This window comes from Pantherophis guttatus, chromosome 11, assembly GCF_059756535.1.
Source record: "Pantherophis guttatus breed Tessera chromosome 11, ASM5975653v1, whole genome shotgun sequence".
Lineage (NCBI taxonomy): Eukaryota > Metazoa > Chordata > Lepidosauria > Squamata > Colubridae > Pantherophis > Pantherophis guttatus.
In genome coordinates, this window is record NC_142073.1 from 12,724,726 (window position 1) to 12,742,204 (window position 17,479).

At 39.8% G+C, this 17,479-nt stretch overlaps 1 protein-coding gene across 1 annotated transcript; it reads right to left on the reverse strand.

The window, feature by feature from the left end:
• Window positions 1-4,933: 4,933 nt before the first annotated feature.
• On the reverse strand, window positions 4,934-12,173 carry CKLF (chemokine like factor). The gene is made up of 4 exons (XM_034425364.3): window positions 11,948-12,173; window positions 8,486-8,644; window positions 6,301-6,396; window positions 4,934-5,629 (listed from the first exon to the last, which is right to left on the reverse strand). Exons 1-4 carry the CDS (start codon window positions 12,014-12,016, stop codon window positions 5,549-5,551), a joined length of 405 nt encoding a protein of 134 aa, XP_034281255.1. The 5' UTR covers window positions 12,017-12,173; the 3' UTR covers window positions 4,934-5,548.
• Window positions 12,174-17,479: the final 5,306 nt, after the last annotated feature.

Here is a 17,479-nt window from a genome sequence, read left to right on the forward strand (position 1 = left end):
TCCTCCTCCTCCTCCTCCTCTTCTTCCTTCCTCCGGCGCCAGAATTGAATGAATGAATGAATGAGCCCAATGCTCATCACTAAGTCTGCATTACTATTCATCTTCTCATTGTTCCTATCGCCCATCTCCTCCCACTTATGACTGTAGGACTGTAACTTTGTTGCTTGTATCCTTACGACTTATATTGATATTGTTTTCTGATTGCTTATTTGTACCCCTATGACTATCATTAGGAGTTGTACCTTATGATTCTTGACGAATGTATCTTTTCTTTTATGTACACTGAGAGCGTATGCACCAAGACAAATTCCTTGTGTGTCCAATCACACTTGGCCAATAAAGAATTGTATTCTATTCTACTCTACTCTACTCTACTCTATTCCCGATTTATATTGACTGTTTCCTCATATGATTTGATTGCTTATTTGTTCCCTATGGCTATCATTAAGTGTTGTACCTTACGATTCTTGACCAATGTATCTTTTCTTTTATGTACACTGAGAGCGTATGCACCAAGACAAATTCCTTGTGTGTCCAATCACACTTGGCCAATAAAAAAAATCTATTCTATTCTATTCTATTCTATTCTATTCTATTCTATTCTGTTCTGTTCTGTTCTGTTCTGTTCTGTTCTGTTCTGTTCTGTTCTGTTCTATTCTATTCTATTCTATTCTATTCTACTCTACTCTACTCTACTCTACTCTACTCTACTCTACTCTACTCTACTCTACTCTACTCTTAACGTGCAAATCGCTGAATGCACGGAAAGGCAGGTTTGTTTCGTTAAATCAAGAGGTACCCAACCTGGGTAACTCTTTAGACCTGTGGACTTTTGACTCCCAGAATTCTGAGAAGTTCACAAGTCTTAAACCCGAAGGTTTAAGAAGAACCTTCTCTCCCCGGAGCAAAGAAAAAAGAAAAAAAATCTGCTGTGAACTCAACGTGGAGTCAGGAAGGGCATTCGGACGGTAAACGCTCAGCTCCATCCAGTCGCCCCGACTCTACCCCAATTACTTACGGGATGATAGTTGTAAAAGGGGAGTATTTGGATGAGAAATGTCTTCAAGGAAAAAAACCAAGGAAGTCCAGTTGCCATTTGGAAAAGCATCTTTGGGAGAACCATGACATGAAATTGGGCATCTCCATTGGCCCAAGTCTTAAAAGTTGGTGAGGTTGGCCATCTCTGTGCTAACTTGATTGTCCAGAAAATCAAGTTGGAAGGGAACTTGGAGGTTTAGTCCAACCCTCAGTTCAAACAGGAGACCCCATACCATTTCAGACAAGTGGCTGTCCTCTCTCTTCTTAAAAGCCTCCAGTATTGGAGCACCCATAACTTCTGAAGGCAAGTCATTCCACTGATTAACTGTGCTGCCAGGAAGTTTCTTCTTAGTTCTAGGAAACTTCTCTCCTTGATTAGTTTCCATCTATTGCCCTTGGTAGGGCTGTTGGGTTTAAAGCAGATTTGGCTCCCCCTTGATAGTTTGAGAGACCATTCCACCTTTGGACAAATGGACAAGCCCGAGTGTGTAGGGTTTGTAGAAGGTCACCTTGACAGGTGAGGTGCCTCATTGATAAGGGGAACCAAGCAGGAATGACATAAGGAATGAAAAATGTTGAGTCTTTTTTGCAAGTAATGCAAAATAATCATGATTTAGAAGATGTATGCAAATGTACTTTTGGTTTTATGTATACCTTAATTGTCAAGGCTATGGTTTTCTCAGTTGCAATGTATGGCTGTGAAAGTTGGACCATAAGGAAGGCTGAGCGTCAAAGAATTGAGGCCTTTGAACTCTGGTGCTGGAGAAGACTCCTGCGAGTCCCTTGGACTGCAAGGCGATCAAACCTAGAGGAGGTCAGTCCTAGAGGAGATCAACCCTGACTGCTCTTTAGAAGTCCAGATCCTGACGATGAAACTTAAATACTTTTGCCACCTAATGAGAAGGAAGGACTCACTGGAGAAGAGCCTAATGCTGTGAAAGATTGAGGGCAAAAGAAGAAGGGGACGACAGAGAACGAGGTGGCTGGATGGAGTCACTGAAGCAGTTGGCATGAGCTTCAATGGACTCCAGAGGATGGGAGAGGACAGGAAGGCCTGGAGAAACATTGTCCATGGGGTCGCGATGGGTCAGACACGACTTCGCAACTAACAACAAATATCTTAATTATGGAGGATAATTAATTTAGGCAAAATCAATAGACTGAAGTGTCAAGAGAAAGACTTCAGAAGACTACTGAGGATCAGTGGTGTCAAAAAGCTGGACCACAATGCTTTTTCTTAATTTTTGGATGGTTAAGCCAGGGAGGTGAGATAATTTAACTATCAATAAGAGGATGCTATAGGATCTCCCAAAATCCTACCCAAATTTACCTGGAATTTGGGGAGTCGTTATCTAATTTCAGCAGAAAACCAATGTTTAACAACCTTTATAGATATAAAATGATCCATGATTTTATAAGCACGAATAACACACTCCTTTGCTTGTTTGATGTATAACATGGAATATATTTAATTCTACTTTAGAGGTTTTTATTGTTTGTAGCAAATGGAGCTGTAAGCTTGAAGGAATGTGGTTTGTCTTCATGTTGCCTGTTTGGACAAGCAAAAAAAAAAAAAAAGCAGAAAGAATCCATCAAGTTTTACGTCCTGGTTTTTGCTCCTACTGTATGAAACTTTCAGAAAGGTGATTAAGATTCAGAAATTGACATTTTGCCATAAAATGTTTCGTCTTTCTTTTTCTGAAATATTATCACCATGGGCAGTTTCTATTTCTGATTTTTATAAAACTATCCACCTGCTCTTTGAAAGCCTTAAGTTTGCTGATGTGGAAAGAAACTCTACTTTGACATATTATTTTCAGTTTTCCATATACTGTATTTCAAAACATTTATGCTACCACACCCTAATTGTTCTAAGTATTAGTTAAAAACAAATACAAGGACATAGTTCGGTGTTTTCATTTTAACAAATTGATAAATGGCTTTAAATAATTTTTTCCTATTTTTTTTTTTTATTTCTCACGAGTTCACAGCAGTGGTGAAATCTGAACTGGTTTACTACCGGTTTGCTGGCTGCGCACAGTGCGCACCATGCACCAAATGCGAAGTGCACACATGCGCAGCGCACACCAAAAGGAGGCATGGGGTAAGGAGAACAGCACACGGGGGGGGGGGGTGATCAGCTGTGGCGCGCAATCTGTTTTTTTACTTTTAAAAGCATTTTTTTTACAACCTATTCAGCCCAATAGGTTGCAAAAGAAATGCTTTTTAAAGGAAAAAGAAAAGGCTCTGACGATCATGCGGCTCAGCTGGGATCGTCAGAGCTTTTATTTTACCTTTTAAAAGCAGTTTTTAAAAGAAGCGGCTGTCAACTTGCAGCTTTCAAGTTGTCATGAACAGGAGGGAGGGAGAACTGAATTGAATTCTATACATTTTTCTGACTGCAATCAGAAGGAGGGTGTTAGGTTTCACAGCCAGCCAAAGTGGTTAATTGGAGAATGTGATTTATGACATGAGCAGGAGGGAGGGGAGAGACAGGGTCATAGGGGAACGTAAATCTACGTGGGATCAGTCCTGACTGCATCTGAGTATTGCAGGAATGTTGCTCCTAATAAATCACTATATTTCCTTTGAAGTTTGGATCATGGCTCATGAATTAATTAGGGCATCTTTCGGAAACTTGACAGCGGCAAGTGGGCGACCAGGCGATTGGGTGGGCATGGGCAGGGATTTTTGCTATCGGTTCTCCGAACCACCACCCGCCATTGCTACCGGATCTGCTGATCTGGTCTGAACCAGGAGCATTTCACCCCTGGTTCACAGAGTTGGGGACTATTGGCATGTAGAGGAAGAGAGAAGACTGGTTCATTGGAAGAATTTACACAGATGAAGATTTGGTGGGTTGATTGAAACCTTTAAGTCAACAATTCCTCATTTCTGGTTTATCTTAAGTCAGGATCAGAAACTATAGGATAATCTTATTTGGTTTATCCTGGTGCACAAAAAGCCATGTACAATTTCAGCCAAAATCTTCAGATCTTCTCAGTGTGGTGTGGAATGAAAACGACAAGCAAGTCTTAAGGCTTGTTTGGCACACTCAACAGTTGAGCTTCATGTCTGAATGTGGTATTCTCCCCTCCTGCAAAAACGTAATTGCAATATTATCGCTAAGAATGGGGAATCTGCTTTTTTACATCATGAGCTACCCAAAAGTTGGGTTAGAATTAGGACCCAAAACAATAAATATTGTGTGTGTGTGTGGGGGGGGGGGTGTTGCCCTAAAGAAATTACTCAATGAACTTGATTAATTTTATTAAGAGGTGGGAAAATGTAATGTTATTCCAAAAGAGTCAGTTTGGTTCTAATGATTAAGGCGCCAGAGGTTAGAAAGCAGGAGGCCGTGAGTTCTAGTCCCACCTTAGCCATGAAAGCCAACTGAGTGACTTGGGCCAGTTCCTCTCACCTCACAGGGTGGTTGTTGTGAGGAAAATACGAGGCGAAAGATACGTTGGATGGGTACTCTGGCTTGAGTTGTTTGTAAAAACAATAAAGGGCGGGGATACAAATAAATAATAATGTTAGTTATTGCTACATCTCCACTCTGTACTGTCAAGACAATCGTCTAAAAGGTTTTTCTGACTGACTTCCTCTTTTTGAGTGCTCTGCTAAGATTTGCCAAGTTGTGAGTGTGTGTCTGCATTTACGCAACATGCTAACTAATGGCCAGAGGCTGAATTTTTAACTGGAAGGACTTGTGGGTCAGTAAACCACCCCCATATTAGCCCCGGCACATTGGCTGAACTCAGTATTCTGCTATTACAAACAGCAAAGTCAATGGTGGTGGCTTCTTAAAATGGAATTTTGTTAAAAGATTAACGTTTTTTTAAAAAAATCTGAGGTCAAATACACACAATAAATACTAGGAGCTCTAATATTATCACAGGTAAAACCATTTTAATTAAAAACATTTAAGATTTAATACAAACCAGTTCAAGAAAATATACCCCATAATCATTTCTAATGTTATATGGTAAAAAAAACCAGCTGTTTTATAAAACACAAGATATTTTTATCAACGGTGGTTTTATGCTGTTAAATAAAGGAACTAATTTGACAACGTAGGCAGTAAGTCAAATTCTAGATGCAGTTAAACTAAAGGCATAAAAATCCCCCATCAAGTAAAGGATTTTAAATCACATGTAATTTGATAGGGTTAAAACATGTGCTTAATTTTGCCTTTTTGAAATCAATAGGATTTAATAAAGCTTGACTGACTCAACTGGAATCTAAAGCTTTCAGGAAATACAGAGAAAGTGTGACAAAAGAGCCTACAGCAAAGCAGGCTTTTAAAATGGATTATAACAGCTTTCCCAATCTGATGACCTGCTGGTATTTTGTCCCAGCTACACACAATAAAGTGCTTTATGCATTGGTTGTGGATGATGGGAGCTTTAGTCCAACATATTTGTATAAAGCTGTATTAGGAATGGCTGTTTTATATAATTTATTTGGCTCAGTTGGCCATTTTATTTTTGGATACCATCCCTTCTTACTACGACCTATTAAAAGAAACTTTTTTCAGGATTGAAGTAGCATCTATTATACAAAGAACGCAGAGTATCAAACAGAATACCTGTAAAAAAAAAAAGAAAAAAAATGGTTCAGATTCCACACAAAAATGAAAAATACAGAATCACTATTAACATCTAAAGGCTAGTATATAGATCAGAATTTGGTTTTGTGACTGTTCTAAAATATATGCAATAGGTAAGAAATCTGGAAAAATGTTTGTACCTCATATTCTAGGAAACTTGCTTCCTTTTATTGTGTTCTCAGCAAATGTAAAACAAACTTCCCATTTTAAAGGTAAACCGAGGAGAAAAAACATTTTCCGTTCAAGTAAAGGAAGTAACTGTATTTTTGGCAGATTTTGAGAAGTGGTACTTGCTAATGGCCTAGCAATATATAGCGTTCGCTTTCAAATATGAAATGTGAATTAAGTAAAATTGCAATATATGGGGGAGATCCTGGTAAATTGTTACTGTTGGAAGAGAGTCACATTAATTTATGGTAACAAAAATCAAGTTTGGTAATGCCTTCCCCAACTAACAGATTTTATTAAAAGGTAAAAACTGCCTGAAAACTTATTGCGAAGAGGTTGTAGAAAAAAATGCTTTTAAAAGTAAAAAAAAAAAGTTGGCCACGCCCACCCAGTCACATTACCCACCCACCCACCCCGCCACGCCCATGGAACTGGTAGTAACAAATTTTACATTTCACCACCGGTACAGATGTCTTACTTACACCTCCAATTAATGTTTCCTTGATGGTCTTTATGATTGTTGCACACAGGCCCACAATGAGGAGAAATAGCGCTGCCACCAAGGAATTGAAAGCATCCTGAAAAACAAAGCAGAGAATACTGTCTCCAGATCCAAGACATTTTTGCTGTCTGGTAAGGAACAATGCGAGTGGCTCTTCGCTGGAGTCAACCAAGCGATACCTAGCAAACCTCACAAAGTCTTGTCAGAAATAAAATGCAGATGCAAGTGTCAACAATCCTACAATAATTAAACTAGTTAGAGCTCATTTACAATACAGTATCTTAAATCAGCTGCTGGAGGAGCTAGCTGAAATGTGAATGCTCAGATCCCAGATATGCATATCTGATGAAAATGTTTATCATCATCATCTTCTTCTTTTAAAAGACCCCATAATCCCTTGCAGGGTGGAGTCTGGGCAATTGAATGGAGCTAGCAGAATGTTTACTGGCTGGATGCCCTTCCTGTGCCAATGCGGAGATTGTTTCAGCAGATATATTCTCATTGTGCCCAGAGAGAGAAATATCTGCCTCTACCCAGGATTGAACTCGCAGCCTCCTGATATCTGATAAAAATGTTTATATTGCATCAATATTCTTTTGCTTTGTAAAACAAAAGCAACAGCCAAGAAAAAGAATGCTTATAAAAGTCTATAATGTGAAGCTTTGTTGGCTAACCTTCAATATAACTGCTGAAAAGGAATTATTTTTGTAATGGGCAGAAGTTAAAGCTTCATGGAAAACTGATTTTGAGTCATCTTGAGATCATTAAAAAAGTGAAGGATGAGTAACCAAATGCTTAATACAGTAACACCCAGTAACATTTTATAAATAGTGCCTCAATCAGAAGATAAGCAGTGTTTTAAGACTGAGATGCTTTTTATTGAACAAAATCTGTATCATTGCAGTTAATAAAAATGATAGCCAATATATTTAAAGTATATCTAAAGCATCTTAAATATAATATCACATGTGGTGACAAGTAGATGTATTTTGAAGAACGACCAGATTTCAGCATTGCCCTAAATCATTCATGGAATTTAAGCTCCTGTTTTCCATATCGAGTATGTTCACATTTTTCAATATAGTACTACTTTATCCTGTGTTTTTACTTTTACTTCTGACTTCTTTTACTTCTTACTAAGTAAGTACTTCTTACTTAGAAAATAAAATAAGTTGGTTTGTAAAGACAGAAGAGTAGAAGAATGATAATCTGAAATGGTCTGGTGGATTAATGCTTTTCATTCAATGAAACTAGTCAGCTAAATATAATCCTAAAAATTATCATGAATTTAAATAGACTCCAGAGGATGGTAGAGGACAGGAAGGCCTGGAGGAATGTTGTCCATGGGGTCAACATTAGGTACACAATTCATAAGCAGATCTAACACCAGTAATTTCACAATGTTAAATGAAGCATAATCATCAGAAGCAAGTTTAGAATGAATGAATAAAAGAATACCGTGTTTTCCCCAAAATAAGACCCTGTCTTATATTTTTTTGAACCCAGAAATAAGCATTTGGCCTTATTTTCGGAGAGGTCTTATTACTTTGGGGCGCGTGGAGCAAGACGGGGCTCCTCTTGCCGTCTTACCTGATTTCCAGCTCTGCCTCCCTAACCCTAACCAGAGGAAATGGCCGGGACCGGCTGCGCATGCAGTTAAATATTTTCCGGGAGGGCTTATTTTCGAGGGGGGACTTATTTTAGTGCATGCACTCAAAAGCCCGATTGGGCTTATTATCAGGGGATGTCTTATTTTCGGGGAAACAGAGTATATATATACTCTGTTTCTCTGAAACAGAAACTGTGCTTTGCTCGCACAGGCACGAAGCCGAAGACACCAGCCTGAAGATGACGAATTGGACCTTGTCGAAACGTCGCCATGATACTCTCAATCTTACATGGGAAAAGACCCGTATACGCCAAGACTTGCATACCTGTACCCGTGAAAATCTACGAAAACAAATACACACACACACACACACACACAAATGAATCAGCCCTACATCCAGAGAGCAAGTTATACAAAACAGTGGAAGTCTTTCTATAATTAACCTATTTTTCCAGGAATATGATTGGGTACATTAAGTACCAATCTGACATCTATCTTTTGCATTAGTTACAGAATGTGTACACAAAACAGTTATTTTTTTAAAAATTATACTTACAGCCAAAGGCCAAAACATGAATTTTAGCTTTTCATCCAACTTCAGTAGATAGAGTAAATAGAATAAAAAGGTAATGACAAGTTCCATGATCACAAGAGCTAAGAAGGCCTCGTGAGATCTTTTAACAGCAAAAGTGATGATCGCCATAAAAGCTACAAGCTGCAAGGAAGAAATAAGTAATTTACAAGACATCCTGCAAAGACACCAGACTGCTAAACTTTCTATTTGACAGGTTAAAATAATAAAACACAAAGCTAAGAAATTTCACAAAAAGAAATGCTACATGTTTCTTTGGCATTCTAGCTAAAACAGACCAAGGATGTCACAAGGACAGAATGTCTTGCACACAAGTTTTCATATGAAACACACTTAAATGGTAGCCGCAAGTATAACCCAAGAGTTTGGAACTTTCATTTTGTTGATCAAAGGTAAAGGTAAAGGTTCCCCTCGCACCTATGTTCTAGTCGTTCCCGACTCTAGGGGGCGGTACTCATCTCTGTTTCAAAGCCGAAGAGCCAGCGCTCTCCAAAGACGTCTCCGTGGTCATGTGGCTGGCATGACTCAACGCCAAAGGCGCACGGAACGCTGTTACTTTCCCACCAAAGGTGGTCCCTATTTTTCTACTTGCATTTTTTTTACATGCTTTCAAACTGCTAGGTTGGCAGAAGCTGGGACAAGCAATGGGAGATGAACCTGTTACACGGCACTAGGGATTCGAACTGCTGAACTGCCGACCTTTCGATTGACAAGCTTAGCGTCTTAGCCACCGCGTCCCTTTGTTGATCAAAACAAACAGCCAAAACAAGGCTGAAACAGAAGTTAAGTTTGCTGAGAGGTATTATGAAATAGTGGCTGGGTTTGCATTTCACTCTTTATTTGGTTATTGAATTAATTCACTTTCTTGTTTGCATGATCAGTGAATCATAAAGAATAAACTGGATTTGCACAACATATACTAATATACACACAAACCAGCCAAGGTTAGAATTTAAAATGTGAAAAATGGAACTGTTAAGTCTATAGTGGGTGTGAATTTACATTTATGGAGAGAGAAACAGACTTTAAAGAACCGAAAAAGAACTAAGTTACAGCATGAAAAAGGAAAAATGTGGGCTTTGAAATCATCATTTCACATCACAGTAGGAACCACAGAAAATACTTGGATAAAATCTTAGCCTCCTTTATCCTGATGTGTTATGATAATCTTTTTCTTTTTCTTGGGGCTAAGGAGGATGGCTGCTGTAGTCCAATGAACCTAGAAGATTTCTGGTTGGGGAAGGTAGATTTAAAATGCCTCCTGGATGGCCCTGAACAACCACTGTATGGATCAAGGGAGATGACAAGTATTCATACAAGATGCCTACTCAGTTACAAACCAAGCAATATGGTTTGTTGGATCTTGGTTAGTTTCTTTCTGGGGTAGAGCTGATGTGTGAACCCAGAGGTTAGGAAAAAATATGAATAGTTCATTGCCCTGAAAGTCAGACACTGAATTTTTAAAAATGTCTTATAAAGAATAAATGGAGCAATATGTTTCTGTAAAGTCTAGATGTATGAATATGTTAAGTGAATGAGCTCATTCTATATTTATTTCATTTATTTAGTCAATTTATACGGCCACTCATCTCACTAAATGTGACTCTGGGTAGCGTACAACCTAACATATTAATATTGTATGAACCTTTTTACCTTTTCTTTCAGTTTTCCATCATTATTAGGTTAACCGCTGTTCTGTTTACTTTTTATATTTTATTTCATAACAAGATGTACAAAAGCCAAAAAGACAACAATAAAAAAGGGAAACAAAGGCAATTGCTTTTTCAAAAAACAGTAAGATTACGCATTTCCTGAGCCCACTGTTTAACACTGGGACTAACTGCATTTTGTTTGTATTATTTCATATCCCTGCATATTATACACTTCATATATATTTTTCACATATACAGTAATAATGTGCAGAGGAAAGCAGTTTAATTCAGTTACTGTGTTCCAGATGTTATGCAAAGACAGACATTGCCCTGATGTGACTCTAAAAGTTATTTGGGAGGGCTTTAATGTCTAGGTCTAGGATATATAGAAGGAAGAAGGTGGAAGAAAAGGAAAAGGAGAGAAGAAGATAGAGGAGAAAAAGAAAAGGAAATAGAAAAGAAAAAGAAGGGAAAAGAGAAAGAGGAACAGAGAAAATGAGAAAGGAGGAGAAAAAAGACCAGGAAGAGGGGAAAGGAGAAAGAAGGAAAGAAGGCAGGAGAAGAAAGAATAGGAGACAGAGAAGGTGAAGGGGAAAAAGGAGATGGAGAAAGAAGAAGTAAGATGACAACAGAGACAGGAGGAGAAAGAAGAAAGCAGACGAAGAAGAGGAAAAGAAAAAAGATGAAGAAAGAGCAGAAAAAGGAAGAGAAGGAAGACAGGAGAGAAAGGAAAGGAGAAGAAAGAAGGATGGAGGGGAAAAAGAGAAAAGGAGCTGAGGGAGCTGAGGGAGAAAGAAGAAAGAAGGGGAAGGAGGAGACAGGAGAGAAGAAATGAAAGAAGAATGGAGGGGAAAGGGAAGAGATGGAGAAAAGAAAGGGAAAAGAGGAGACAGGAGAAAAAAGAAAGAAGAATGGAGGATGGAGGAGAAAAAGGGGAAGAGCTGAGAGGGAGAAAGAAGAAAGGAGGGAAAGGAGGGGAGAAGAAAGGATGAAGGAGAAAAAGGGAAGAGGAGCTGAGAGGGAGAAAGAAGAAAGAAGGGAAAGGAGGAGACAGGAGAGAAGAAAGGAAAGAAGAATGGAGGATGGAGGAGAAAAAGGGGAAGAGCTGAGAGGGAGAAAGAAGAAAGAAGGGAAAGGAGGAGAGAAGAAAGGAGAAGAAAGGATGAAGGAGAAAAAGGGAAGAGGAGCTGAGGGGAGAAAGAAGAAAGAAGGGAAAGGAGGAGACAGGAGAGAAGAAAAGAAAGGATGGAGGAGAAAAAGGGGAAGAGCTGAGAAGGAGAAAAGAAAGGAGGAGAGAGAAGAGAAGAAAGGAGAAGAAAGGATGAAGGAGAAAAAGGGAAGAGGAGCTGAGAGAGAGAAAGAAGAAAAAAGGGAAAGGATGAGACAGGAGAGAAGAAAGGAAAGAAGAATGGAGGATAGAAGAGAAAAAGGGGAAGAGCTGAGAGGGAGGGAAAGGTGGAGAGAGGAGAGAAGAAAGGAAAGAAGAATGGAAGAGAAAAAGGGGAAGAGCTGAGAGGGAGAAAAAAAACGAGAAAGGTGGAGAGAGGAGAGAAGAAAGGAAAGGAGAAGAAAGAACCGAGGAGAAAAAAGGGGGGAAAAGGAGCTAAGAAGGGAGAAAGAGGAGAAAGAAAGGAAAGGAGAAGGAAGAACCAATGGAGGAGAAAAAGAGGAGACCCTCAGCGCGCCTATCCGGCCCTTGAGAGGCCGCGGGGCCTGACGAGAGAGGCGCTCTGCACATGCTCAGAGACCCCCCCCACTCCCGGCCTCAACGTACCATGCGGGCCGCCTTGAGGACGCCGCCCGTGGTGCGCGGGAAGCGCCGGTCCACCTCTACCTTCGCCATGGCGGCGCTGTGAGGCGGCGGGCGGTGCCGGAAGGGTCGCCGGTTGACGGGCTGAGGGCGAGGGCGTCGCGCTCTTCCTCCACGCCTCCTCGGGGCGGTTTGGCCGCCCTACCCGGCCGGACTGTTGGGATCCCTTCGGGCTGGTGGGGAGGGGGAGGAGATGAGCAGCCCCCTCCTTCCCTCCTCCTCCCTCTCCTTCCAGGACGGCCTACCTCACAGGGCTGTTGTGAGGAGAAAGGTGAGCGGGCTGGGGGGGGGGGAAAGAAAAGGGGGAAGAGAAATGCCCCCCCAAAGCGGATTTGAGCATCTCTTTTCTGTCTCCATAGATGGGTCTACCTTGCAGGGGGCTCGTGAGAAGGAAGCCACAAACTAGCCCACTTTTTGGGCCCCATGTGGAAAAAAAAAAAAAGAACCTTTTGGTCCAGTTTCAGGTTTCCCCCATAGTTTATAAACTTGGAAAGCCTGAGGAGTTGAATAAACCATGGTTAGTTTAATCCTGGATAGGCAGGGCTTTGGGAAATGGAGGCTTGGAAAGGCCCTTTGAGCCCCTGCTTGGACCGCTGTCAGGATTGACTTATAATCGATGAAAAGTATAAATAAGTAACGCAGAGCTGCAGGGAAACTTTATGGATGTTTAATTTGAGATGCTGTTATTTGTTCTTATTTTTAGATTAAATTGTAATCGTATTGATTACATCGATTAGTATCAGATTAGTAAGGGATTTTGGGCTCCATTAAAAAGGTATCCTTGCATTTAAGATATATATATATATATACATACATACATACATACATACATACATACATACATGTCTTTGGTTAGGTCTTTGGTTATTCGGGTTTTCTCCCACGTAAAATTGGAGGTGTCTTGGCAACGATATATATATATATATATATATATATATATATATATATATATATATGTATGTATGTATGTATGTATGTATGTATGTATGTATGTATGTATGTAGGTCTTTGGTTATTCGGGTCTTCTCCCACGTAAAATTGGAAGTGTCTTGGCGACGTTTCGACGAAGTCTCATTCGTCATCTTCAGGCTGGTGTTCTCGGCTTCGTGCTTCCAGGAGCAATTGCTCCTGGAAGCACGAAGCCGAGAACACCAGCCTGAAGATGACGAATGAGACTTCGTCGAAACGTCGCCAAGACACTTCCAATTTTACGTGGGAGAAGACCCGAATAACCAAAGACCTACATATATATATATATACATACACACACACACGCACATATATATACACACATACATACATACATATATATATATATATACATATATACATATTTATGTTAAATGCAAGGACACCTTTTTAATATATGATATACTAGAACTATATGTATAAAAGATATATTAAGATAAGAAAGAGAAAATGTATAAATATGGATTACTGATGCGAAGATGTTGAAAAGAAGATGTAAATATCTGTTTTTGTTTTTGTTTTTTTGTTTTTTAAAAATTGTTTAATAAAAATTAAAAAAAAATAAAAATAAAAAGGTGTCCTTGCTTAAATAATGAGCAAGGATGATATATTCTCAAAGGTATATTTTGAAAACTTTATTCTTTTTCTTTCTTTTTCTCCCCCCCCCACTAATTACTTGCATATGGAATATTCTTTATTCTATTTTATTTGTATTTTTTGTCATCAATTGCACCAGTGAGGCAATTTTGTTGTCTACATGATGTACAATGACAATAAAGCAGCGGTGAAATCCAATTTTTTTTACTACTGGTTCTGTGGGCGTGGCTTGGTGGGCATCATGTGACTTAGTGAATGTGGCAGGGGAAGGATATTGCAAAATCCCCATTCCCTCCCCACTCCAGGGGAAGGATACTGCAAAATCCCCATTCCCTCCCCACTCCTGGGAAGGGATATTGTAAAACCTCCATTCCCACCCCACTCTGGGGCCAGCCAGAGGTGGTATTTGCCGGTTCTCCAAATTACTCAAAATTTCCGCTACCGGTTCTCCAGAACCTGTCAGAACCTGCTGGATTTCACCCCTGCAATAAAGGCTATACTGTACAATGGAAGAGCTTCAGGCGACAAAGGTGTCTTCTGCACAGATGCTGGAGATATGAGTTGACAAATGGTTTTTCAGTTATTTAGTTAATCCATTTATGCAGTCTCACATACATCATTCTGGGTGGCTTACAATTTATTGAATAACAAATAATCCTAGGCCGGAGCCTCATTCCTGCATTAAATATCAAATGCGACTTGCAGATTACACTGGCTAGGTTCGGGGGTTATGCTAAAACATAAGGTAGTGTTTTAGTTCAAGCTTCAAAAGTGTTGCATATGAACCCATTTGAAGTGGCTTTCAAGCCATGATTAATGTCGCCATCATGGCTTGTACCAATATAACTTCACCAGTCTTTCTGCTCCAAAACTACGATTAGTTTTGCTAAAGGAATTCCGGCATTGTAACAGGAAATAGTTTAGCAAGAACCTTCTTACTTGCAGCTCTGAGATAAAAGTAGCTCTTTAAAGCTACCAGGATGTTGATTCTTCTTTGCTTCTTTGACTCAAATATTTATTGTGCTTCTTGACTGTTATTATTAGCGGTTGAACATTTGTTTCAATCTTCCACCTGGAATTGTTTTTGCAGGACTTAGATATTTTGTAGATATTTGTTCCAATGATTTATTTACACAATGATTACACTACTGTATCTAATCTTGATTAGGGAAGAATAACAGGAAAGCAAAAGAACAATTTATAGTGAAATTCAACGTTGTGTAGGCAAAAATGGCTGCCTAGTAGTCCCTATCCGTCAGATAAAATGGCAGCGGAAGGGGGTTTTCAGGGTTTTCCCGAATGCCAAGAGGAAAGGGGTAAGTTTGATTTGGTAGGTAGCGTGTCCCACAATGCTGGAGCAGCTGCTGAGAAAATCTGTCTTCCACTCCCTTTCGTCTCTCATAATCGTTGAATTGTGTAGCTGGAAGCGTCCATGAGGTCATCTAGCTCAACCCTCTGCACTGCAGAGGAAAACCAAATCCATTATCTTGAGAAAAGGCTGTCTAGTCTTTGTCCAAATCTCCAGAACTATTTCTCTTCCATAGACTGACTGTTCCACTCTTCTTACTGTTCCCGCCATCATTTCTTAACCTCTGTAATTTATATCCATTATTTCTCGTGTGGTTTCCATGGCAATGGAAGAGTGGGCAATTATGCAAGTCCCCCTCCCAATGCTCCTGGAGGATGACAAAATCCTAATATAATGTGTTGCTGGAGGGCAGGCTGGGACCACTCATAAGAGTGAAAAGGCCACGTTGACGCATGAGAATTAATTGCAGGCCACAGAGGGAGACCTGGCATGCCAATCAGCTGTTTGGCAGCTAGCAAGGAAGAGGCAGTGATGGAGCTGGCATCCCGGGTGAGGCCTTGAGGTACTTTGCAGCATGTCTTTTGGGGCAGAAGTGGCTTTGAAAAGTTAGCCCGTGGTGACATTTGATGGCAATGAATCGGTTTTCAAAAAATGCTAATGGACTGCACGAAGCTGCTTGGCAGGCTTCAGACTTTGTAGACCCATTTTGGAGTGTTTTGATCATTGTTGTAGTTTTAATTAGTCCTGGAGGGGACGTCCCAGTGTAGCGACTGCAAAATGGCATTCTCCTACAATTTTTTTTTGAAAAAAGTTTTTTATTTTTATTTTTCATCAACATGTTTAAATGTACAGTCTTTTATCCATCCTTATCCATTGTTCATTCATCTTCTTCTTTAACTTCCATTAGGTAATTAATTAATTATTTGTTCGGGTCTGCTCTTTTACCATTTCCTTCTTTTGTTTTACTACAACCTTTCCTTTTTCCCTTCCCTTCTTTCTCCTCCTTTCTTTCTTCTTTCCTCATTCCTCCTCTCCTTTCCTTTCCTGCTTCCTTTCCTCTTTCCCCTCTCCTCTCTTCTTCCTCCCCTTCTTACCCTCTCTCCTGCTCTTCTTTCCCCTTCCTTCTTCCTTCTTCCTCTTCTTTTCCCATTCTTCTTTTCTCTTCTTCTCACCTCCCAATTCCCATACTTTCCCCTGTCTACTCCTCTCCTCTTTTCCATTCCTTTGTTGTTTCCTTTTTTAATTCAATCTGAGATGGTATTCGAGCAGACCTGATTTCTATTTTCATACGTCTTCATTTCCAATTTCATTTTTTACTTTACTATTATTCCTGTACAGTTTTTAATCAAAAACTGTACAATTGTGGGTAGGATACAATTGTGGGTAGGATCCATTGCAGGTATATAATTCGACTTACAACAGTTCACTTAGTGACAATTCAAAGTTACAATGGCACTGAAAAAAAGTGACTTATTACCAAGTTTCACAGTTATGACCATTGCAGCATCCCCGTGGTCACATGATCTGCATTTGGATTCTTGGCAACTGGTTCATATCTGTGACGTTTGCAGTGTCCAGGGGGTCATGCGATCAGCTTTTGCAAGCTTCTGACAAGAAAAGTCAAAGGGGAAGCCAAATTCATTTAACAATTGCATTGGTAATTTAACAACTGCAGTGATTCACTTAAAAAATGTGGCAAGAAAAGTCGTAAAATGCAGCAAAACTCACTTAACAAATTTCTCACATAGCAACATAACTTTTGGGCTCAATTGTGGTCGTAAACTGAGGACTGCCTGTAGTAGTTTGGCCGTTGCCTTGTATGCGAGTTAGAGCTTCTATTATACCCAGAATCATTGGATGTTTAGGTGGGCTGAGCTCGCCCATGCTTAGCCTATGGTGCGAAATACGCTAGAGGCAAAAGTTTCGAACTGAATCCCCCCTCCCCTCTTTCCTGCCCTGCCTTTGCCTCTAGGGTTGCCAGGTCTGCTTCCAAAAAATAGTGGACAAGCGGGGTGGGGTGGGGTGGGGTGGTTAAGTAGTAAAAAAAATTAAAAATATTTTTACAATTAAATTATATATTTTCTTACAAACATTTTAACACGTATTAAAATAATCACTTCAAAACTTTACTTAAAATTCAAAACATCAAATATAGTATAATAATATGTAAAATATTAAATTACATTTTACTTTGCTGTCGTGTGCATTTTTTATTTGACTGCGCAGCTTTGATCAATTCTTTGTGTTTAAGGAATAATTCTTTAATTTCAGTACAACGTTGAGAAATATTAAAAAAATATACAATCATAAAGCTTTTGAATAAAAAAAATGTCCACTATTTTGTGAAAAAAAAATAGTGAACATAATGTGGACTGTCCGCTCAAATAGTGGACACCTGGCAACCTTACTTGCCTCCTTCCCTTCCACCCCCCCACTCCAGGCTACCTTGGGTTGGACTAGATGACCTCCAAGGTCCCTTCTAACTCTGTTACTGTAACTGGCACCCGCCCGCCTGCCTGCAGCTGATCAAAAGGAAAAACTCCTCAGCTTGCAAACCCTTTCTTAGTCCACCAGCCCGAAAGGCTTGAACTACAACTCCCAGCACCCAACTGCCCAATCTG